General features: G+C 30.8%; 4 protein-coding genes across 5 annotated transcripts; 1 reads left to right on the top strand and 3 right to left on the bottom strand.

Moving 5' to 3' along the window:
- Nucleotides 1-425: 425 nt before the first annotated feature.
- On the bottom strand, nucleotides 426-1,865 carry Uba5 (Ubiquitin-like activating enzyme 5). Its single transcript, XM_065507229.1, has one exon. The coding sequence runs from the start codon at nucleotides 1,790-1,792 to the stop codon at nucleotides 614-616; it is 1,179 nt and encodes a 392-aa protein (XP_065363301.1). The 5' UTR covers nucleotides 1,793-1,865; the 3' UTR covers nucleotides 426-613.
- A 795-nt stretch (nucleotides 1,866-2,660) lies between these two features.
- Nucleotides 2,661-6,755, bottom strand: LOC135958765 (zinc finger protein 260-like). Of its 2 annotated transcripts, none has more exons than XM_065509663.1 (4): nucleotides 6,281-6,755; nucleotides 5,277-6,216; nucleotides 3,014-3,554; nucleotides 2,661-2,958 (listed from the first exon to the last, which is right to left on the bottom strand). In XM_065509663.1, the coding sequence occupies exons 1-4, from the start codon at nucleotides 6,680-6,682 to the stop codon at nucleotides 2,838-2,840; spliced, it is 2,004 nt and encodes a 667-aa protein (XP_065365735.1). In that variant the 5' UTR covers nucleotides 6,683-6,755; the 3' UTR covers nucleotides 2,661-2,837. The 2 variants fall into 2 exon arrangements, with proteins under 2 accessions (XP_065365735.1, XP_065365734.1); XM_065509662.1 differs by lacking the exons at nucleotides 2,661-2,958; nucleotides 3,014-3,554 and adding exons at nucleotides 3,662-3,909; nucleotides 3,977-4,508 and having other exon boundaries at nucleotides 6,281-6,746.
- Nucleotides 6,756-8,322: 1,567 nt separating this feature from the next.
- Nucleotides 8,323-9,046, bottom strand: l(1)10Bb (BUD31-like protein). The gene is made up of 2 exons (XM_065507688.1): nucleotides 8,887-9,046; nucleotides 8,323-8,817 (listed from the first exon to the last, which is right to left on the bottom strand). Exons 1-2 carry the CDS (start codon nucleotides 8,978-8,980, stop codon nucleotides 8,477-8,479), a joined length of 435 nt encoding a protein of 144 aa, XP_065363760.1. The 5' UTR covers nucleotides 8,981-9,046; the 3' UTR covers nucleotides 8,323-8,476.
- A 180-nt stretch (nucleotides 9,047-9,226) lies between these two features.
- Gapvd1 (GTPase activating protein and VPS9 domains 1) lies at nucleotides 9,227-24,657 on the top strand. The gene is made up of 10 exons (XM_065506616.1): nucleotides 9,227-9,364; nucleotides 17,492-17,786; nucleotides 18,154-18,300; nucleotides 18,370-18,806; nucleotides 18,872-22,402; nucleotides 22,473-22,590; nucleotides 22,655-23,229; nucleotides 23,293-23,463; nucleotides 23,535-23,631; nucleotides 23,691-24,657. The coding sequence occupies exons 2-10, from the start codon at nucleotides 17,640-17,642 to the stop codon at nucleotides 23,832-23,834; spliced, it is 5,367 nt and encodes a 1,788-aa protein (XP_065362688.1). The 5' UTR covers nucleotides 9,227-9,364; nucleotides 17,492-17,639; the 3' UTR covers nucleotides 23,835-24,657.
- The last annotated feature ends 431 nt before the right edge of the window (nucleotides 24,658-25,088 follow it).

The following is a 25,088-nucleotide window of genomic DNA, read 5'->3' as shown; positions in this document are numbered from 1 at the left end:
GAAACAGTGTTGTATTTTAAGTTATGAATAGAGAAGGACAAACAGCAATTGTAGTGGAAAGGTAACGATAAATTGATTTTTTTCAAATTTTAATACATTTTTGAAAAAGTGAGTGCATATTTTTACATACATTTGAATTGTCTGAAATTAACAACTCTTAACAGAAAATATAACTATTTATACCCACAGAATACATATAAGAATTAAAATCTGTAAAAACACACTTTCCTTAAAACGAACTATTTTAGGTCTCTTTGAAAATGTACCACTGATGAAACGTACATCGCCTATAATGAAACAGGTTCTTTGGTCTGTCCGAGTTGTAAGAACCTATATATCTACATTGTTGTAGTAATTGTCAATGATTTAATTCCAGGTTTTCATACAAATATTAGTATTTTGAGTTAATTTGTTCTATTATCAAATTTATATTGAAACTTACAGTTTTTTAAATCATTTTATTAAATTTTCTTTTATAAAAAGCCGTAAAATACTTATAATTGCACAAAAATAAATACAAAATTAATCATTACAATATGGAATACAAAATTTCAAATTGCAGTAAAAAAAAAACAAATTGGAACAGCAAAATCTTATAATGTAAGGCATTTGTTTACATAGATTTCATTTGAGCCATTAAATCATCTAAATTAACGTCCGCTGCTGCCGATACGGTGTTAGTATCATTGTCCGTTTGTTTATCGGGAGCTTCATAAGCTAAACGCAAACCTGAAGCCGGTTCTTCAGTTTTAACCGTGGTTTCCTGTGGCTGAGAATCATCTACCAACTCAATACCCCATTCGTTGGCATCGTGTAAAGGTTGTTCCTCTTCAACTTGCTCCACTTCAACAACGGGTTTAGGTTTAGCCTGGAAATCTTTTTGTCTTGCCAGGCAATGGCGATCATCACATTGTGTATTGGGTTTTAGAGTCATTTTGGGGAAGAAATCGTTCATGGCATTGTAGCCCAAATAATCGGAAACTTCACCAAAATTTAGTAAATATTTTAGAGTATTTTGCACCAACATGCCGGCCGTAATACCCATTGTAGTGGGCAAGGAAGCTGCACATACGCCTTCTCTCTTCAAAGTACGTTCATCAATATTTTCTGCAACCACTAGAGGTGGGGCACAGGCAAAACAAGCCGTATCTCCGGGTCTGATAAATTGTATATGGCCAGATACTGCATTTTCGGAAACACCAGATTCAAACCAATTTAGGGACAGTTCATTGCATGCAGTATTTATTGCCATGCGAGCTTCGAAATTATCCACACAACTCAAAACCAAATCAACAGGTTGTCCCGCCTGCAAACCACCGTGCGCAATAGTATCCAAAAATTTATCAAATGATTCCACAGTGGTAATGTTATAATTATGTGTTTCTATCGTTACATCGGGATTGATGAAGGTTAATGTTTTGGCTGCAGCTTCCACCTTCGACAGACCCGCCTGATCGGGCGTAAAGAACAAACGATTCATATTGGCTAACTCAACTTTGTCATAATCGAAAAGTATAAGTTTGCCCACACCGCAACGTGTTAACATGTCAGCGGTGACACTGCCTACTCCACCAACACCCACTACGGCTACCGCCTTCTCACGTATACGTTCATATTCCTTGACAATTCCCATACGCTGCAAAGCCATCAGGCGACTGTATGGATTTGAGTCTACCACTTCGGCGGACATTTTTTCAATCCGTTGTCTTGCTATCTGACTTTCATGGCGTTGTTGTTCCAATTCTTGTTTCAACTCGGCGATTTTCGTTTGTAATTGTTCAATTGCAGACATTTTTCGTTAAAATCTTTAGAAATTTTACAAAAAAAGAAAACAATTGTCTTCGTGTCACTTTCAAAACAAAAAATATATAGTGCTTCTTCTTTTTAATTGTCATTGGACATTTCGCTGGTGGAATGTTAACAAAGCTATTTTCTTGAGATGTAGATGTCGCCTTTGGTGGGTTTATACAGAGCTGCATTTATGTGGAGTATGAAAATATATATGAATTCATATTTGAAATTTAAAATTAATAAACCAATTTTAACAATATGAAATTAGTAGGGAGATTCAGGGACATAACTTGTTAATAATACAAGTTTTTATCATATCAAAACTTTGTAAAAACATTTGTTTACAAATTTACCATTAGTAAAATAAACATTTATTTTTAATATTGTTTGTACCATGCTGAATCAGATTCAATTCTCTTCTAAAACTCAAATTTATATCTTCAAACTGTAGTGTAAATAAGAATTTAAAGTAAAGCACTTCTGAGGAAATGTTCGAAAAATTTATTAATAATTAAGTTTTCAAAATCATTAAAGAATTAATTACGAATTCTTCCTAGTCATAATTCCATAGTATTGAATTCATTATTTTGATAGCTTAATAAATCATTAAATAGCTTAATAAAATTTATTTTAAAAAAATATAAAAATAAAACTAAAATTCAACTACAACACTTTCTTTAATTCCCCATTATGGTCTGTAATATGAACTTAATAGTAAAACGAATAAAACTTTGCGAATTTTATTTTCTGAATATAAAACTAAACTTTATTATAAAGAAATCAATCATAGGGATCAAGGCGTATTAACAAGGTGAGTGCATAAAATCAGCTGTTTCTTAATTCGCTGTGGTTTTATGTACACTATATGTCAAACTTTGTTTATGTTTACATTTGTTATTGTAAATAACATAGTAATATTTTAATTCGCCTTGATTTTGACATTTAATGTACATTTTAACAAAAACAAATTGCCTGTTGTTTTTGCATTGTTGTATTTGTTGCCGGGACGCACTCACCTTGTTAATACGCCTTGATAGGGATTAATTTTACATTCCCTTTTCTGGATTCTTAAAATGTACAGTTTTTCCCGTATTTTTGGCAAAAATTTGTGTCAATTCCTCTTCGCTTAATGTTTTTTGATGCACTCTTTTCATATGATTAGCAAACCTAAAATAAAAATGAATTAAATAACCGTTTTCCAATAATAAATCCACATACTAACCTTATTCTCCTTTCAAAACCAAGTTCGGGACAGAATTCACACTTGTAAGGCATGCCAGTATGTTTGAAAAGATGAGCTTTAAGCTTGTTACGATTATCATAGACCGCTGAGCAATAGGTGCAGGCATGAGTTACACCTTCATGTTTTTGCAAATGATAAGTCAGTCTGACTTTGATGGCGAAACGTTTGTCACACAAGTGACATGCATAGGGTAGTTCTCCTGTATGCGAGCGCATATGAATTACCAGTTCTACTTTGCGCGGATATGCTTTATCACATTGATCACATTTGAAGGGTCGTTCTTTATGTAATCTCTTGTGGGCGGATAATTGAACTCGGCCACCAAAGGAATTACCACACTCATAACAAATGTAGCCATATTTTCTTGAATGAACTTTCTCTTCGTGTTCCTCTAAATGTTTTAAGTGTGTAAAGTTTTTATTACACTGAGTGCATGTAAACTTTGATATTCTGGATATATGTATGTAGCATTCTGTAGAGTAGTGGTCATCTAAATCATCTTTAGTTTCAAATAAAGAAGCTAGGAAAGAGAAATATATTTTTTATTTCAAAAACTTTTATGTATTTATTTTAAATAGATAATAAATGCTAAATAAACGTGTAATACTTTAATAAATTAATTTAACATTTTAGTTTTATTTTATGTATTTATTTAAATAATATTAAGTATTAGTATAAACAATTTTTTTTAAGTTTATTATTTTCCCAGTACTTCTATCTCTTCTTGTTGGTCATCTTCACTGATACTCACTACAAGATTTTGCTCATCGATCTGCTTAATATTTACACTTTTGCCAGTGTTCTTTTGAAACATTTCGTTTAGTGCTTCCTCTGATATAGAAGCATGATGCACACGAGTTAAATGGCGTTTAAAACTAAAAAAAAATACGATATTTTAAAAGATTAGCAGTATATAACAATTAATGTAAAAAAAGTACTTACGTATTCCGTGTAGCAAAACCATGATCATCACACAGCTGACAACGATAGGGCATACCCGTGTGTTTAAACGAATGTGCTTTTAATTTCTGTTTCGAATTAAATTCGGCTCCACATTCCTTACAGTAGTGCTTGATGCCATAGTGTTTTTGCAGATGATAGGTAAGGCGCACTTTGATGGCAAAACGTTTCTCACACAAATGACAGGCATATGGTTGTTCACCCGTATGCGATCTAAGATGTACATTTAAATCAAATGGTCTGGCATATTTCTTATCACAATGTGGACACGGTATATTCTTCTCCAAATGCAATTTCATATGATTCACTAGTTGATTTCTCAATTTGAACGCATTTCCACATATATTACAGACATTGTCGCGTTCTTTATGCGCTTGTTTACGATGTACATCCAGTAAATATTGCGAAGCATATTGACGCTCACAGTCTGTGCATACGTAAACTATATCTGAGCTTTCGGCATGATGGACTTTTTCGTGCTGATGTAGATATTTGGAATTTTTAAACTCACGAGCTATGTGTGATCAAGTTGTACATTAAATTAAATATTAGTTTTGTTTTGAATTTAATTTTTTGTTTGTATATGTTTAATTTTGTTTATGTTTTAAAAACTTCACTTTAACTTTTATTTAATAAAATAGTCAGTCAAAAATGTTGGTTCTGGGCAGCTTTAAAAACTAATTTAAATAAAACTCAGCTGACCTTTTCAAGAATACGGCATATTATCAATAGTATTGATAAAATGACGCTTTACCAAATACTTGAGTAATTTAGGATATAATATTGGAGCAGTCAAGAGAGCGATATAAAGTATTTCATGGTGTCACTTATAATCGTTGAACTAAATTTTGCTGTCGGGATACTATGTTTATTGTTAATAAATTGGAAACAATTAAACGACAAAACCTATACTTTGCACTAAATATACATACATACATACATATGTATATACATACTAGCTGACCCGGCAAACGTTGTTCTGCCATACAAATTATTTCTAGTGAATATTTTGGTTGTTAAATAAAAAATAACGAATGTATTCTAAGTGTGTGGTAATGGGATCCATGACAGATGACCGCCGATAAAAAAAACTTGATCCAAAACAAAAAAAGTTTTTGGTAAAAAATTGTAAAAACAAATCCTAATGACCTAGCGGTATGAACATGTAAGTTAGTTGGGGCTTTGAAAAGTTAAGAAATTTAGAAATTACAAAAGGAATGACTAACTTATATATACACTTACAACTTATGATAAAGGGTATAATAATAATAGTAATACTTACGGCAAAATGAACACAGGTATGGCTTCGTATCATCCACCACTTTGTTTTCCTCTTCTTTACGTTTATGTAGTTCCAAATGCTTATTCAAGTTTTTCTTAAGTAATTTTTTTCGACAAATATTGCAGTTTACCGAAATATCCGAAGTGCCCCCCTCCACTTTTATGATTTCTATGATATTTCTATTTTCCATAACCAAATTGTCATCATGTAACTGTGGTTCATCATACATTCTTTCGCACGTTTTAGCGTGACATTCTAAAAGACTGATATTTTCAAATGTTTTAGAACATCTAAAGCATTGATATGTTGTTGTATCGTCAAGTGCTAAAGTATTTAGTTCTTTTGGATGAAGGCTTTCTATATGTTCCTTTATATTGTTCACATTAGCAGTATCACATTGAAATGGACATTTATCACCTTGATCATGGACAATAGCTTGATGTAGATAGAATATATTTTCAGAGTAGAAATTGTTGTTACAATCCATGCATATGTAAGTTTTTTTAGTTGTATTCTGAATTGGCAAGCTATGCCTAAACTCTTTGTGCCGTTTAAGAGCTGTGCGACATCTATACTCAGTTTGACACTGGACACACTTATGCGGTCGTATTTGCCTATGTATATTCATATGACCCTCATAGGATACATCTCCGCGTAATATCACTTTACATTCACCACATTTCCATTTTGAAGGTACAAAATTATTTACTTCATTTGCATCAAATTCTATCAGATAGTCTTCATCGTTCTCATCTTCTGGGAAGTAGGCGTCTTCGTCAGCACTTTGATTATCATTAATATTAACATTTTCCTGAGTTGCTGCCACCTGAGCTAAACCTACTAACAAATTTTCCTTTTGATTGTAGGATTTAGTTTGTAGATCTTTTGCCAAGTCTATCATATCTTCTACCATATTTATTTCTTCGACATCATGAATTTCCTTAAAAAAGTATTACATATATTTAATTATAAATGCATTTATTTAAAGAAATCTCATTATTTACCTCTACTATCAGTACATTTTCTTGTTCGGTTTCATGTTCGAGTATTTCCTCCATTACACACACTTGCATGCCATTGTCGTCTACTGGGGCAAAGTATTCATTTTCTAAGACTTGTACATTTTCCATTTGGTCTTCATCTTCAATTTGATTTTTAGTGGCTTCCAATTCCTGTCTCAACTTTTCATCGGCTAGGCGTACATTCAAACCGAAGTCATATATACGCTGTACTTCATCATAACAATTGGAACATATTTGTTGGGGTAAACCATCGTCGTGGTCAATTTGCACTTCAGCTAAAAAGCGTATGTTCTCGGCGTAGGTGGTCCCCGATTTATGATGTTCGAAAATGTCATAGTACGCATTGGAATTTGTTATTAAACAACAACGACATCGTTGTTTCATAATTGAATTTTTATTTATTTATTTGTGTTTACTAATGTAAAATAAAATAATTTTTTGCGTTTTCAATGTTTACAGCCGCTATTACTTGTTTATAGTGATGTCAAAATTATTTATAACATTATTCGATAAGTTTTTGTTGTATTCGATAACATAAGCAACATTTTTGAAATATTGCTTATGTTATCGCAACTATGTGATCGAAAACCTTTTTTATGTTTTATTCGAAGTGAGAAACTTAAAAACTAGATGCATAGAGAAACATACTAACATAGAGAATAGACATAGAGCGGAAACTCTCCTGTCAAAGACCTAACTCAGTTGTCAGAAGCCTAAGTGGTGAGAATGTATTAGTAGAAAAAACTATGTGAAAACAAAAACAACACTCGTATGTGTGATTATTTTGAGTAATTTTTTTGTTAGAGTTTTTTTCTAGTTTCCGCTCTATGTTTCTCTATGGTTAGGTCTATAGAGAAAACACATAGAGCGGAAACTCTACTGTCAAAGACCTAACTCAGTTGTCAGAAGCCTAAGTGGTGAGAATGTATTAGTAGAAAAAACTATGTGAAAACAAAAACAACACTCGTATGTGTGATTATTTTGAGTAATTTTTTTTGTTAGAGTTTTTTTCTAGTTTCCGCTCTATGTTTCTCTATGGTTAGGTCTTTGAAAGGAGAGTTTCCGCTCTATGTCTATTCTCTATGGCTCTATGTTTCTCTATGACTAGATGTAAAATATATTTTTTAATGATAAACTTAGAATTTTAAAAATACTAGATTTTAAAAAGTTTTTGAGAAATATTAAAAACAATTATGTGCTGTTTTTCTATAGCGAACGAGTAATTTGAGTGGAAATTTAACATGTGTTTTGTTATTGTAACAAAAACAAAATACGTCCACTCAAAACGCTCATTCGCTATAGAAAAACAGCACATTAAACTCCATTTTTGTAAAAAAATGTCATTTTTCAAACTCATTTAAAAATTTTTAATTATATTTCAAAACTCAAAAAAAAAACATGTTTAATAGTAAGAGGATAATTAATATGGTTAGGGTCCTTTGAAGAAGGATATCTCGAAATTCATATCATTAATTTTTGTAATTTGTTTTCATAAAAATTAGTTTGTTTTCACATAGTTTTTTTTGATAATTTTGAGTTTTTTTCTAGTTTCCGATTGGTATATTTATTTATGATTTGAACCACGATTAAAGACAACCCAAAGCGACTTTAAAATTTAGAACAACTTCAAATTTTGTATGACCATAAAGAGCCTGTGTACTAAGTCTTGACAAATTTGGAACGATTAAAGTCCGATGCCTTGTCGAAAATGTGTGTTTCGTCCCTCAAACATATTTGCAATTTGTAGTCTTTACTGTTTCTGTTCTGACTAAAGTTTTTTAATCAAAGAAGATAATTTTAATCAAATAAATAAATATAAGTCTTGGAATGAAATTAATTAAATGTCACCAATAATTGCTCTGAATCAGTTCTAGTCATATTTATATTTTTAAGACAAAAATATCCAGATAAATTACAATATAGATTGACCTTTAAAAACCAACTTTGGATATTCAGTAATAAAATATCCAAAATATTTAAAAGTACCTTTGGATTAAACCAATACAATATTCATACATATTGCATTTTTTCTGCAAATTGTTACTTTTTATTAAAATTATCTTTTATTTACTGTATGTAATAAGAAATTGTGGAAAATTTTATTAACTAAATGCTATACAGCCTACGCTACTACTAATAAAAAAACATCCTGATACAGCTTTTTGCAAATACACAATTTTAGCCAGAGCAACCTCTACATCCACAATGAACACATTCCACGATACGTCCCTCTTCTAACTTAGATTTGGGTACACGGCAGATGCAATTTGTACCAAAATTTGTATCTCTCGTCTGTATGCAGCGGAGACAACAAAGATTCTCGTAACCGGATTTCTTCCATTTAGCAATAAGATTGGCATCGGCAATTTTTTCTTTTAGGCAGTAGTCATACAGTTCACGACTAATGGCCTTGCGGCGATAGAATAAATCGTAAATATAACGTGACTTTTGATGATGTATTTTGAAAATGGGCCACAATGATTCCGTAATACGTTTGCCTTCATGAGGTTCAGTTTCGGCTAAAATAAAAGATAAATAGGGCACAATTTAGAAATATCTTCTCATATGCTACAAAATTGTTTACTTACCTTCACGCATTTTCTGTTCCAATTCTTCCAAAGTAGGTTCAATTAATTCCCAACCATCTGGTGGTGGTTTACGCGATCTTCTTACTTTTGGCATTGTAAAATTATGTTTTTAATAAAGTTAAGTTATATATTTCTTATTTTAAAGTAATATTTTATAGAACTTTCTCAATAAAATGAATTTAACAACAACGCGTCTTTTTTTGTTACAGCTGATTTATTAAATTTATTAGAGATGTAAATTAAACGATAACTGCACGTAGTTTTATACTTGGCATTACTTTTGATATGTCAAATTATGACATTTCGTTTTAGACAATTCTGTGACAAAATGTATTTTGCTCTCAGTTTTATCGGACGGGTCTCTTGAAAATATTGCAAAATAAAAAGTAAAAACAAGTTTAGTGTTTCAAATACATTTTAAAATGTGAATAAATTACAAAGAAAAAGTGTTTCAATTAAAGAAAATAAAAGTTTAAAAGTACGTAAATTAAATAAATATATGCCAACAAAATCTGAAATCTTGCTACGCAATTAAAACAACATATATACACTAAAAAAATTGTAGACAATGGAGCGCTAGCGCTCCACAGTGAAACAAATTTTAAAAGTGAAAATTTTTATGTATTTAATTGTTCAAAGCAATAATAATACAAAATTTCTCTAAAAATTTAACAAAAACAAACAAATAAATTACTTCCTGGAAATTCCTGAAAATCCATTCATCTTTTTTTTCGTGTTTCCCCTCCCCTTTGATATGTATGTATGTTACAACACACACAAACGCACATCAAATTTCGTTTAATTTTTGTTGTTGTTTGGTTACTGACAAATCATTTTGGTGATATGTATATTATTTAAACAAGTGCAATTTTGTTTTATTTAAAATAAATAAAAAGAATAGTATTTGTAATTTCACATAATTTTATTTTGTCTGTTGTGTCTGAAATGTGATTGACGGGAAATGCATCCCACTTAAAGTATGTGCCCAGCAGTTCTAGGGGACAGTCCCGAAGTAATGATTTTACCCATCATTTAGCTACCTAAGTAGTTATTTTAACAAATTGTCAGCTAAAAGACATATTATAGACAGTCTAATAAAGGATAACTTGTAAATAAACCTACCTACGACAACTCTATAATGAATTGCATTCGAAAGTGCAATGCAAAATAAACGTTTAAAGTGACCTCGCTATAGGTTATTAAGAGACACTAAAGTGGCTATTGACTTCATGGTATGTTACATGGGATATTAGTATACTTAAGCAAAATAAAGTAAGAAAGCTACCCTTCACCAAATTATACTTAAAAATTATTATTTTTTAAATATTTTTAGGTAAACAAAATTTAAATTTTTATTTTTTTTTTTGAAAATTCGGGTTAAAAAATATTTTGACCCATTGTAGATCCAACTTACTATATCTTTATATATATTGTTGCAATGGACTTTAAAATATCTATCATCAGATATCCATATTGTCTATATTAATGACTTAGTAATCCAAATATAGATCAAAAATAGGCCAAAAATCGAGGTTTACCCGGTTTTTTTCTTATATCTCAGCCATTTGTGGGCCAATTTTGTCGGTTTTAAATAGCAACCGAGCCGGAAGAATTCCCGACATATTGATGTATGAATCATGTATGTATGTAACTTATTTAGGGGCTACAGAAAGTTGATTTCAACATACAGACGGACATGGCTATATCGACTTCGCTATCTATAACGATCCAGAATATACATACATATGTATGTATATACTTTGTGGGGTCGCAAATGAAAAATGTAGAAATTACAAACTTATATATACCCTTGCCACTCATGGCGAAGGCTATAATAAAAATACACTGCATGAGAATTATATCAAAACAATTTGTATAAAGGCAGTTTGTACGAATTACAATACGTTTAAAGTGACTATACTCCAGATTACTTAGAGACACTTAAGTGACAATTGTCTTAACGCTAGATTACTTGGAATGTATAAAGTAACTCTGCACTATAAAGAACCAAAATATATACATTGAAGTCAGCCAAGAGATAAGACATTTGTGACAATTACTGTCTATAAGGGATACATTGACTACTTGCTTAACTGCTGGGTGTGTACACATTTTATACACACACATACATATGCATATATAGTGGTTGTTTTGTTTGTTTTTATTTTTGCTTCATTATTTTTTATTATTAAATAATCTGTATACACTAGCCGCAGGATAAAATATATTAAGCTTATTGTTCAGCTTGTAACATTTCGAAAAGTATATGTATGGTACATATTTAAAAAATAATAGACGAATATTACTGTTAAAACGTAATAGTAGTCAGTTTTTAAGATTTAAATTGGGTGTAATATTATAATGTCCAACAACAGTCGATATAAATTAAAAAGCTTTTAAGATAATTCTTGTTCTTGTGGGGCCACTCGAGATGTAAAGCAAATTTTCATTCAGATTATGCCGAACATAGTATTTTGTTTCCGAGTTATGGGCCTCCATATTTCGAACCCGCTCGCAAGGCTACTTATAGTAACTGAAGATGTCTCATCTAATTTGAGACTATTTTGCCAAATATTTTGTATCAACCAAATCAGTTGCGACTAACGGAGGGTTAATGTTAAAAAGTGTAACTACACTTTCGCATGAAAAATATACAAATACAGAGCACTCGCGATAATATGAACACTTTTTACTTCCATAGGGTACTCTAAAATATGAACTTAGTGAACTAAGCTGTTCATATTTTAGAGTACATATCATTACGTTTGTAATTTCCACACTTTTCATTTCGGACCCATGCCCATCTATATGTTGAAACCAACTTTCCAACGCCCTCAAATAACTTGATACATTATTATATCAAGTATAGTCCTGGTTAGGCTGTTATTTAAATTCGAGGAAATAAGTTTAAAAATATTCACCCTTATTATACTTGGCGTCGTCGACATCGTCGTCAATATTGAGTCAAAAAATGGTATGTGTTTCTCCGAAATCGATAACAATTGGTAACTTTTTACAGAATTTTATACTTTTATAAGTCGGGTTAAAGTACAAAACGCTGCGGAGTCTATATAGCCATGCCCGCCTGTATGTTGAAATCAACTTTCCGAACCCCCCAATTAACATATACACGTGATAGATAAATTAATATTTCCGCCATAGTTCCGCATAGATTGATATTTAATTTGGGGAAAATCAGCCCACAAATGGCTGAATATAGGCAAACAAATACGACTATCTAAATTCTATATCTATCTAATCTATCTGGATTACTAAGTCTTTAACATAGACAATATGGGTGATAGACATTTCAACGACATTTCCTACGATGTGTAGAAAAAATGTCTCCAAAAAATTTGTTTTCAATCTATATCTTAAAGTACATATATTTTAGTGAAAAGTATAAAAGATTCGGCACAGCCGAATATAACACTGTTACTTGTCTTTAAATACTTAGTTTGGCTTTTTTAGTCACCCAAAATAATTTCAATTATTGCAAATTTGTTGAATATACAAAATACAAATTATATTAAGGGGTGTAAATATTTACAATTTCTACTATGCATGTATGGATGTGTGTGAATATGTTATTTTGTTAAAATGTGTTGTTAATTTTTGAATATTTCAATAATTTTTACTTCTAACCGGCATTACCACGAAGTCTGGTTATGCCTTAACTAATAGTTATACGGTTTGTTAAAATTATTTTTGTATGAAAACTGTCAGTGTAACTATTAGTTAAAACATAACCAGACTTCGTTTTCCTGGGGGTAAGAAATAATTTTCAAAATGTTTATCAGAGTTTACATGACAATTTTTGTTAAAATTATATTAATTATATTTTATGTTAACAAGTTAGTAATTCATTAAATTGATTTTAATTTATACATATGGTATAAATAAAATAAAACACTAAGTAATTGCATTATCGGTTAAAGCCTGTTTGGATTAGTTTCGTATTTACCACAAACATGTAAAGCCTTATTAATAATCAATTTTTAAATTTATTAGAGGTTCATAAAAAAAATTTGTTTGGAAATTCTGTTTTATAAACCTGTTATAAATTTAAAAATTTATTATGAATAAGTCCTTTAGCCTTTAAATAATGATTATGTTTGATTAAAGAATACTGGTTTAAATCAAAAATAGAGATGTTTAAAAATTATTGTGAATTAAATAAGAATATCTTACTTTTTCCATATTTCCTAATTTTTTTCGTATTAGAAATAGTATATTATAAAATAGATAAAAAAGCAGATAAGAATTTTCATTGTATTTAGTAAGTTTGTCAATATTTAAAACAATTTCATATATTTCGTCATCATTTTTGAATTCTTATATTTAGATATTAGAAAAAAAATAAAATTCCTGTCACCAGGCGAAGCATGAAATTACCTAAACTTCTATGACAAACTACCTTACACAGATTTTGTTTAAATAGCAATTGTGTTTTTTATTCAGTTAAATTTAAATAAAACAATTATTTTAACATCAGTATAAAGTCAAATTGTATATACATATGTACACATACTTTCTATTTATGTAAACATTAATACATTTCTGTAATAGAGGTTTTTGAACCTTGATAAGATTAATATTTCATAAATATATACAATAATTTAAATTTGTGTGTATAAATAAAAATACAATTTATAATACTTGTTAGTAGTACATAAACATGTGCAATAATTTAAACGAAATAATTTCTCATCATTTAAATTGACATACATTAAACTGTAAATGAAATTTTCTCAAGTTTTTTAAATTATACATGTACATATGTATATTCTATAGTATCTAAACACGATTAATTAGATTTTAGTATATAAAGTGTATCTGATCGTACGAGTAGTTCCTATATGATTTACTTAAAAATAATTCGTGTGTTCATGACACACATTATTAATATGTACCTATTTTCTGTGTTTTCTTTAAATTGATTTTTTCCCTCGTTTTAAAAATTAAAAACCTTGATTAAATTAGTATGAACAAATATTTGATAATTATAATTCCTGAAAATTTATACTGCATTTATTAACTAAATTATTTAAACTACTATTTTTGTTAAAAGTGAGTGCTGGTGCAATTTATTGAAAACGCTTTTTTAATTTCATATTGTACATACATATTTACATAGGATATTTGCTGTGAAAATGTACTAGTCATATAGTATTTTATAAAAGAGAACAGAATATTTTATTTTATAATAAATATTTTGTAAATTAATTTGTAATTTTGTATAGGCTATATACAAGTTAAACAAATATAGCATGCTGAATTTTGTTAAGTAAAATACCATTCTATAATTCTTCTTTAAAGTTGAACAAACAATACCGTACTTTACGGTAAGTAATACGTGAATGATTCTTACAAAAACAGACATCATTCTCACTAATTGAAATAAATAACAAAATGAACCAGACATTTTTTTGTTGCATTAACACTTTATTTGGTTAGTAATGTTAAATTAACTAGACAAACACATAATCGACAACAACTACAACTAGCTAGTTATAACAAACAAATAAAAAACTTAAAATTACATACATATTAACAAAAAAAATGCAATCGTTAAATTTAGAAGCAATATAACAGTTACTGTAAGCTTAAGCTAGTACATAAATATATAACAAAAGAAAACGTTACTCATATTTTTACATATAATCTGGGATCGAAACAAATATATTTGTTTTCACAACATTTGCCGAACTAACTACGGTAAAGGCATTAATCCTTTACCGTTACTCTATAAATCATTTTAAATTAAAAAAAATGTTTTTTAATAATATATTTTATTGAAATCTTCTTCGTCAGCTTCTTTAAACAATTTGTAAACTTTGTTTATCATTTAAGTACGAACAAAATTATCGTTAGTAATAAAATACCTTCACCGACATAATACGAATTAGAGTTACCGTTAAATTTAAAACGTTTCGTTAGTCAATCTTGTTTAATCCTATATATATATTCGGCTGTGCGAATCAAAGAAAATTTTTTCAAAACTAATTTTTTTTAAATTTACATTATTGAAAAAAAAAATTCAAACAAAATGTTTGTTGGTATAAAAAAATTGTGAAAAACAAAACTCTTAAAAAAAATTTTTGTTAAAAAATTTGTATTGAAATTATTTTTATAGGCAGTACTTTGAAAATAATAATTTCACTCGCTTGTTGTCTATGGAAAAAATTTTTCGATATTTTGCCTCGATTTTTCGTAGCTTTTGGCATGAGGAATAAAAAATTTCACTACAACTCACAGGGATTTTTGTGTCAAAAACCCTATTTTCCGAATGTTTCAAGCAAGGCGAATTTACTGTACAGGTGGCGTTAACAGCACAGCTGATCTACTTTTTTTGTTCGCCTTGGGGGCAAACTTGTCAAAAATTGTTTACAAAACGAATTTATTTTATGTCAAAACTTGTTTTGTTTACCTTTTTAGCTCCAAAAAAAGTTTATAAGATCTCTTAAAAGTACAACAAAACGGGTAGCTCCGGAGTTCATTCGATCCATCACAACTATTTGCCACGTGCATACATTTGGAGCATTAGCGCTACCATTTTCACCACAAACTGTGCCGTCATTACAGGAGCTTCCAGGAGGCACCCTTATTTTATCAGTTTTTTCATTTCCTTTATTATCTTTGGATGTTTTTTCTGGACCACGCAATTGCTGATCGATGTCCTCGCAAATAAATTTAGCATTTATGTAAAATTAACGTTATTTTTATTGATTTTATTACATTTTTATTTTATTTTTTATTAAATTGATTTTATTTTTGTTTTTTTTTTCACAAATTTTTGTTTTGATTTTTTGACACTTTTGTCCCCCAAGCAACAATAAAACACAATGTTGTTATTGCAATGTTGTACTTGTTGTAATATCAACGCCACCTGTACAGTAAATTCGCCTTGGTTTCAAGATAAAATGTGCACTTATAATTTTAAGAAAAATTGTATTTTTTTTAAAACAAATTTAAGTAAATTCCATCCAAGGGTGTTAAGCAAAAATTTACTTATGTTTTCACACAATTCAGAGGTTTTCTCCATAAATAAAAAAATATGGGAATATCATAAACCGTTAAGAAAATATGCCCAAATCTATAAGCCTCTAAAAATTATTTTATTTTTGATTTTCCATGGAAAAAAAATAATGTTGTCCCACTTTCACCCAAGCTGTTGTTTTAATAAAATGAAAGGGAGTGTTTGGTTTCGATTAAAAAAAAATTAGTTCTCGGAACAGTATGAAAACTTAACATTTTTTGTCGAATGATAAACGAAATATCAAAAAATTCTTATCTACACACAGTTACTAAAGTATACGTACGATCGACTTATTGGGTTTTTTTGTAAACATCTATTATATAAAAATACAAGGCCTGATGAGTCAATGAGTGAGTGAATGAATGAGTCAGTCCTAGAAATATATGTATATATATAGATTTTTACAAAAAAGTCCAATAAGTCGATCGTACGTATACTTTTGTAACTTTGTGTATGTATGGGTTTCCGGGACGGTGGTCGTGACCGATTGTATTGAAACTCAGCATTCGCTCTTTTTTTTTTGTTTTAGAAAATGTATTACCTTATTTCTAGGCTTTTGCTTGGATAGGAACAATTTTATGTGAGAAAATCGGTTTGGATTGCATGGGCGGCATGGCCGATTTTAATAATTTTAATTTAGTCCATATAATTTCTGCACAAAAATGTATAAAGTCATACTTCTGCGCGACATATCAACAAAATAATTTTCGAGGCGCCCAAATTTCAGAAAAAGTAAAAATATTGCAATTGAACAGAAAACCAATATCTGTTCATTTTTCTTTCACACTTAGAAGAAGGAATCACCGTGATCTGATTCGAATAATATGAATAATGAACTAGTTCATGGTGTCGAATTACGGCATTCATCAACGTATGAGCTTTTGAATCGAAAAGAATACCGACATTATATTAAAATGTACTAGATTTCTTGTTTACCATCAATTTTACTCGATCATGAATGTGGTAATTCGGCCCTAATTTTTATTAGACAGGTCGAATTTGATTAAAATTTATTAAAATGTTCATTATAAACATTTTAATTTCAAAATCAATTATCATCACTTTATTTATTTTTTTTAATTGTTCTACTTTCTTTCCATGTGCCAAATTGTTTGTAAAAACTAGCTCTATGTGCTATCAATACCTTTTAATAATAAGGGAAAAATACCATATCATTTTTTATATGAGAATCTGTCACCTGAACTACTTTAAAATAACCATAGTCTTTATTTAAAATCATACATAGTACATCTGTATGTACGTCTTTCAGTCCACCCAGTACATGTTAAAATAAATACTATTATCTACTTAAAACACATGAAATACGTCACAAGTACTTGTTAGCGCCTTGCACAATTCTCTTATTATTATAATACATAATTGTAGTTATTTGGTTTTCTTCTAATCTATTTTTTTTTATTGTTTGTCCAATAATATTTTTTATACACGTTTAAATGTAGTACATACACCCCCTTCAAGTTCAAGTATTATACACACTACTTACATTTGTATAATTCAAAATAATAATAATAATTATTTTACATGTGTGCTCTTTTATCATTACAGCAGAGTCTTGAAATCTTTATTGTTAAACGGAGAAACAAATAAAGCAAACAGAACGAATAATAACAATTCATTCACATTATATATGTATATTAAAAAGTAACTAAATCAAACTGAACGTGAAGAAAAAACGCAAAGCCATTATCACACAATGGAATCGAATACGGAAGGAAATCTCTTGGAGGTTATGGATTTAGCGCGTACACTGCGACAAGAACAACTGTTTATACAACAAGAACAAACAACTTTTGCACAATTAACTGAAGCTTTGGCGGAGAACTCTGCATCAATAACAAAGGTATTTATTAAATGTTTCTCCCCGTTTTGTTTTCTATTATTACACTATTTCTAAAGTAAATTTAATTTATTTAAAATACTGGATAATTAATTTAAAAAATTATGTATTTAAAAAATATTCTGTTTAAATTTTTATAATATAATGTAGTTTCAGCTAATCTGATTTGAGAGAATTGAACTAAAAATATGTATTTTTTTTTTTTTGTATTTTGTAATTCAAATCAAAATTTTACAAACCATTGTGATCAAATTTTCCTTAGATGCTCTGTAATGAACATTTTCAAGAATTATTTACATTTATAAGAACAAAAAACTAGAAATGATGTGTAGCAATAATTAATTTGTAAACATTCTTCATATTTTTTCAGTTGGCTTACATATGTGCTCAACAAAGAAAAAATCTTAATGATTTGATTGTTGCTCGCCCTGACTTGGGTCCATCTTTGTGTTGTCGCCGTGCCAACAACTATGCAAATGTTAAATTTATTGATGCAAAAAAAGTGCTGGACTATGAGGTAAATATAATAAATAAAATCTATAAATTTATTATATTTAGCATTACTATGTTTTACGTTTATTTATAGCATGCAATTGCATATGAAGATCTATTCAACTATCTGTATAGATCTCCTTATGTATTGGCATTATCCCTTGCCACTGGCGATAGTTTGCCCGATGTAACGACCGCACATATGAATTCTTTAATACAAACCATTAGTACGGGTCTGTTTGGCAATGCGATAAATACAAAGGATGTTGAAATGGTTTTGAAACTTTTAAGAGAATTAATAGAGATACAAATTGTTGTTAGCGATAATCCTCGCAGATTGTTAAGAGCAAATACATCAACATTCGCTCGAATATATCATCGTCTAAATGAGTCGATGTTTTCAGCTAAAATATTTTTGACAGCTGCTCTTTTCCAACCCATAATGAGTGTGTTAAGTGAAACTGATACAATGTTAGATGTTGATCCTCAAAAGGTTGTGGAAAGCTTTACAACGAAGGAACGAACAAGAAGGTAATGGAATGCTAATAAAAAAATGTATTTACTAAAATTTATAAAAAAATATATTATTATTACAGATTTGGTGCGGAAACTTCTACGTCCTATCAAGAAAATATTGATAAATTCCACATCGAAACCATTAATCAATTACACAAGTTAGCTAAGATATTTATAGATAATTTACTTTATAATTGGTCTCTATTTCCGTCCACCCTGAGATGGTTAGTTCAAACCATGTGTCATCAATTGAAACAGGCTCATCAATTTTCCGATAAAGTTATTAACGAAATTGTTACTGATATGGTTTTTACGCATTTCATTTGTCCGGCCATTGTAAGTCCAGACGTTATGGGCATAATTGATGCTCCAATTTCGGAGCAAGTACGATTTAATCTCATTCAAATTGGACAAATAATACAAATGTTGGCTTTAGCAAAACATGATGAAATAGATGCTAAATTTGCTGAACTATATGCCAAATTTGAAGCCAACAATGTGACAAAATTAATTGATTTATTGCTGGTAACACAATCCGGTGAGGATGTGGTGGCCATTTTGGCTCAGCAAAGTGACTTTGAAAGAACACATTTGTTGGTTACACAAAGAGAGTTGAATTATTTTACTGAATTTTATAGAATATTAACGGCCACAGATGAATTCGACATCTCCGAGGAAGAAAAGGAAAAGTTGAGAAAAATTTTAAAGCATTTGCCAGAAAATCCTACCGTCAATGGTAATTCAGCAGCAGATAGCAATCAAAATTCTTCCAAAAGTGAGAGTCCTGCCAAAGAGAAATCAAAGCAATCGTTGAAAAATTTAAGCAAATCAACTAAAAATAAAATAGCAAAAAGTATGAGCTTTTCAAACGCCAATGGAAGCAGTCACAATGGCGATGAACTGAATGGTATTGTCAATGGAAATAATATTGTTGGTGGTTTGAATTTAAACGGTTTGGAAAATTCTTCATCTCATAATAGTTCACACCACTCGTCGCCAGTTAGATCATTTGCAGCGGAGGCAGAAAATGAACCCGTTTTAGTTTTTAATCTTTACAACGGGGTAGAGCAAAAGCTACAGCCTCTTTCAGAGGAAGAAGTTCTAAAAATGAACAGTATTGGCCAAGATATATCCAATGGGGAATTGGTAGATGCTGAAAACTATCAACAAGAGTCAACGGTTGATAAGTCATCGGTTGTTAATGGTTTTGATGGAATCGATGGTATGTCAGACATTCTAAGGCCAATGCATAATAAAAGTACAAGGTTTTCATTATCCCATGATGATGCATCTATTGGTAATTCTGATAATTTAGAAGCTGTTAGTGAAGTGCCCTCAAATCATTCAGTAACAAGTTCTTTAGAGTTGGAAGAAAATGCCGAAAATGACAATTTATCTGACATGGTATCGGCCAACGTTTCTGGAAGGGGAACCCCCAACATCAGTGGCAGAGATACACCCTCCTCACAGGTGACTGATGGTGAATCTATAAATAATGCTTTACCAACACCTCAAATGCAGAAGCTGATTTCTAAAGCTCGCTCCGATATCCAGGATAAATTTTGTAAATTTGAAATTAAAAAGTTTGAAGGTGATGAAACAGTTTCCATAATTTCGGATACCTGGTCGACGGACGTTTTGGCCAGTGATTCAGAGACCATCGATACAACAGAACGGGAGCGCGAAAGAAATTTTTCCACTCCCTTGATACCAGCTGCAGTGGTATTGCCGGGAGACAATAACTTTGATGTCCTTTCTGGGGCTGGGGGCATGAGAACAGGGTATTTAGATGCTTCTGATCAGAGATCAGAATCTAATTGGAGTACTGACGTTCTGGCTTCGGATTCCGAGAAATTGAATGAAGTTGATACTGATGACAATGTGAGTATTACAGCCAGATCTGATATATTAGATTCAGGCACCTTAAACGAAAGAGAAAGAGATCAATTGGCAGCAGCTATATCGGCACCTATTAATCGTCCGCAAAGATCCTCTAATAATGCTCATTACTCCGCAGCTCGTAATAGTCGTAGTTTTAGATCTCCATTATCGAATGCACAAGGAGTTCATAAACTACCTGTAGCTAAAGCACCCTCCTCTGGTAGTGTTGGTGATGTCCATGGTAGTGGCGGTAGCAGTGGTGGTAATGCTAGTGATCGTTCACAAGAGGATTCAGCATTTTATGATGCCATTAATTCATATGAGGATAATTCTGCTTCAGTTACAAATAACAACCATTATCATCATCACTACCGAGATGGTTCTTCATTAGCTAGAAGTTCGGTAAGGACTAGCAATCAATTAGAAAACACATTTCAACAAAATTACAAATCTATAACGAGTGAAAAAGAGAAGTACAATTTTCTACAAGCCGGTGGGGCTTCTTCCTCGTCTCATCGTATGAGAAGACAAGCGTCAGCTGAGAGCAGTATTTCAAATCAAAGTGTTAACATCGAAGATCAAGGAGCAATGGTTAAAATACCATCTCCTTTTGCGGCTAATCGCAAAAATCGGCATCAAAGTAATGCTAGCAATGAATCTAAAGATCTTATAGATTTTTCCGATTTTTGTGATGACAAAGACTTAACACCACCTTCCATAGCGCCCCCTGAGCCGCCCGTACTAGATATTTTCCAAGATGACTTGGTAGAACATCGTGACAGATCAACACTACAAAGAAATTCAGGCGTTGATGGTCGTCGTAATGGTATTATGGCATTAAAAGGTGGACGAGAAAGTTCCGACGGTGGAACCAATTTAACACCATCACTAAGAAGACACCAATCTTTGAATTATGAAAATCATGAAATAATGTTGAACTCTGTTCCCAAAAGAATCTCAGCATCTCCAAATATCTCACCTCAAACAGATGATGACAAAAGGGAACAACAGCAGCAAGAACAGGAACAGGAAATATTGCTTTTAACCAACAGAACATCAGATTTAAATTTGAATGATGCAACTGAAAATAGTGGTGGTGATCCCTCGCGCAGCACCCCCACCAATCAAACCACTTCTTCAGCTGGTATAATGGTAACCTCATCTTCAGCTGCCACATCCAACACCCAAAAACCCACAAAATCCACGGGAGCCATACCAAAAAGTATAAGTTTTGATGCATCTGCAGATAAAGCTGGTCCATCTACGTCCGCTGCATCTGCTAGACAAAATAGAAACTCATCGCGTTTTCAGCCAGATCCCTTACGTGCCAATGGTCCATCCACCTCAACTAGTTTAACTACCGCTAATTCTGGTATATTCAATAAACTAAAGCAGGGCATTTTCAAACATCGCCGTGGCCACAAGTCCAGACATAGCTCCGCGACAAACTGTGACGATATCTCGCAAAGTTCACGTAGTGTTTCATTTTCAACCAACAACTCCGAGGTTTCATTAGATATAATAAGTGCCAATTTACCAAGTTGTTCCACGGCAACAGCTCAAGAACGTAGTACTGGATATTATGATATTAGTGAAGATATATTAGCTAAATATCGACGTAAAGTCAGTACATCAAGTGAAGCGACAAATTCTTCAACGGGTAATGGTGGCGGGGCTGTTGGAGGTGTAGCCGTAAGTGGTATTGCTAAAGATATTAATGGCCAACAAAGGTAAGTTAAACTGCTAAAATGTTTACTGTGTCTAAGAGTATTTTATAAACAACAAAATATAAAATTTTAGTGGTAACCAGCATACTTCTATCCATGACAAAATGATGGCTTTTAATATCATCAAGAAAAAGATACGTACTGTACTGTCCAAGACTGATTTGCATTCGGGAGATTTCCGTCATACAACTGTAAGTTTTTTTGTGGAAGAAAATCATATTTGAAATCAAGTAAATATTTTAATTATTATTTCAGCATACCAATACGTCTCCCCTTTTAACATATCTACAAATTCAATTGGCTCAAGCCATAAATTTGCAAAATTTCCAACAAATATCTTATGTATCTGAAGCTATACGTTGCATATCTCAACTCGAAAATAACCAGCATACACAGCTCATGGAAGAAATACAAAATGACATACAAAAAAGGCAAAGTTATTTGCAGTATTTAATGCGATATCGTCAAAATCTTCTAATGATTATGGAAAACATTGAACAATACGAATCCCGATTAAGAAGTGAGAGTTCAACATGTAATCGATATCTAATGGCCGTTTGTATGCGTTTGTTTTTCGAAAAAAGACAAGATAAAATTGAATCATTCCAAGAAGATTTTGCACGTTTGACAGTATCTGATGATAAAATTGATTTAATTGAAGAGTTCATTGACAGTCTCATGGAAGAATTATTGTCTGTGGGAGGCATTTTAAACGGCATGTCCGAATGGCAAGCTGTGGAGGCACGCATGTCTTTAGAGAGAATACTACTACAAAGTATGTATCAACAGGTTATGTTCCCCAATGAGGATGCCGATTTATCAAGAGACACGTAAGTAAACAATTATATCAATACAATTAAACTTTTTTCATAAAATTTTTTATTTCTTTCCAGGGTTTTATCTGAACACATACGTAAATTACAAAACGTTATCACACCATCCCATCCAGCTCTGTGCATACCTCAAATGTTTCTATCTGAGGCTCCATGGAGTTTTGCTCAACAAGAGTTAACCTTTATATCTGCCTATAAAACTCCTCGCGAAAAATTGCAGTGTGTTATAAGGTAAATATTTTATTTTGTTAAATATTAAATAAAGGTTAATACTTTATTTTATTATGTGGTAAACATTTCAGATGTGTTTCAAGTATAATGAGTTTATTGCACATGTCCAGTGGCAGAGTACCCGCTGCTGATGATATTTTGCCCGTTCTTATTTATGTCGTTATAATGGTAAGTTTCTATTTTTTCTATATATATTTTTCTTATTTCTAATATCTTGTTTTTGGCAGGCTAATCCTCCTTATTTGTTATCAACTGTTGAGTATATTACATGTTTTATTGGCGAAAAACTTGATGGTGAAGAACAATTCCACTGGACCTTATTTGGTTCAGTAGTGAAGTTCATAAAAACTATGGATTATTTCGATAAATAAATTTGTTATTTTTAAGTGTCCCCTCGAAACGTAATGTATTGGGCAACATACAATTTCCACCAGTGTTATAATTTTTTTATTTTTATTGTGTTTATAATGTTTATAAAAATTCTCTAAGTTAAATGGTTTATTTGAATTATTCTTTAACTGTAATTGTCTTTGATTGGTTGATATATGTATGTATATTTAATTAAGTTACTTTGTATAGTATTTTGTCAAAAATTTTATTTTTATTTGTTTTATAAGTCAAAAATTATTTATTTATTCTTCCCGCTTTTGCTAACTACATACTCCTTTAAGCAATAGTTTATGCAATATTTCTAATTTTGCTTTAACAAATTAACTATTAAAATATTAAATAATAAATATTGTTTGCATGTTAGAAACAACTGAAAAAAAATTACCTCCATTTCTTAATAACAGTTTTGAAAAATATTTATATATATTATATACTCTCTATTTATTTATTTACTATCTTCTATACCATATTTATATCCACACAAATAACATAACAGTACTTTATCTTTAATTTATATTGATTAATATCAAATATTTTTCGATATTTATTATGAGAAATCAAATTAATGCGAATACCTAAATATTAACTATATACACATAATATTAAATAAAAATCTTTAATATAATTAAAACAAAATATTACAATTAATATTAATTTCTTTGCTTACCTACCGTACATATGAAATGAAACAAAATATTTGAGGAAAAACCAATGTTGTATGCAAAATTGAACAAAAAAAAATATTATGATCAAATTGTAATAAATGCATAGAGTTTAATAATGCCAATACTTTCTTTTAGTAAATTTATTTACGAGTTTTATTTCTTATAGAAAATAACTGGTTGCGAAGGTTATATTGTGTAAGTATTCATATTGCTTATACAACAATAAAATACTTTCATTGGCATGGTTGTTGTTGCATGAGTTATGGTTTTGGTTGTTGTTGTAGCAGCAGTGATTGCTGAGTTGACAGCCCTTGGCCGAGTGAACTCGGGTCATTCCGGTGCATAGAACCGGCTATCATGGGAATGTATTTGGTAGCAGACTTTGGCTTTTCCAAGATTGGCTACCGCACAGTGGTTTAGAAACTTTTTATTTTGGAAACAATTCGGTAGCTCGTGAACGTTTGGAGATATCTTATGATCTTTCGATCATTTGATCTTATGATCAGATCAAATGATCGAATGAGCTATCGTATAAAAAAAAATGATTTCGATATCGAAATAATAATAAAA

This window comes from Calliphora vicina, chromosome 4, assembly GCF_958450345.1.
Source record: "Calliphora vicina chromosome 4, idCalVici1.1, whole genome shotgun sequence".
Lineage (NCBI taxonomy): Eukaryota > Metazoa > Arthropoda > Insecta > Diptera > Calliphoridae > Calliphora > Calliphora vicina.
Note: the sequence above shows the minus strand (reverse complement) of the source record. Positions and strands in the feature narration are given on the sequence as shown.

What these genes read in the sequence shown, in the direction of transcription:
- Uba5 (XM_065507229.1), bottom strand. Translation starts at nt 1,792, where the DNA reads ATGTCTGCAATTGAACAATTACAAACGAAAATCGCCGAGTTGAAACAA.
- LOC135958765 (XM_065509662.1), bottom strand. Translation starts at nt 6,682, where the DNA reads ATGAAACAACGATGTCGTTGTTGTTTAATAACAAATTCCAATGCGTAC. An exon ending in AAAATGTACTGATAGTAGAG is followed by an intron (nt 6,217 to 6,280) that starts GTAAATAATGAG and finishes TACTTTTTTAAG; the next exon opens with GAAATTCATGATGTCGAAGA. An exon ending in ATACCTGTGTTCATTTTGCC is followed by an intron (nt 4,509 to 5,276) that starts GTAAGTATTACT and finishes GATCACACATAG; the next exon opens with CTCGTGAGTTTAAAAATTCC.
- Gapvd1 (XM_065506616.1), top strand. Translation starts at nt 17,640, where the DNA reads ATGGAATCGAATACGGAAGGAAATCTCTTGGAGGTTATGGATTTAGCG. An exon ending in ACTCTGCATCAATAACAAAG is followed by an intron (nt 17,787 to 18,153) that starts GTATTTATTAAA and finishes ATATTTTTTCAG; the next exon opens with TTGGCTTACATATGTGCTCA. An exon ending in GCCGATTTATCAAGAGACAC is followed by an intron (nt 23,230 to 23,292) that starts GTAAGTAAACAA and finishes ATTTCTTTCCAG; the next exon opens with GGTTTTATCTGAACACATAC.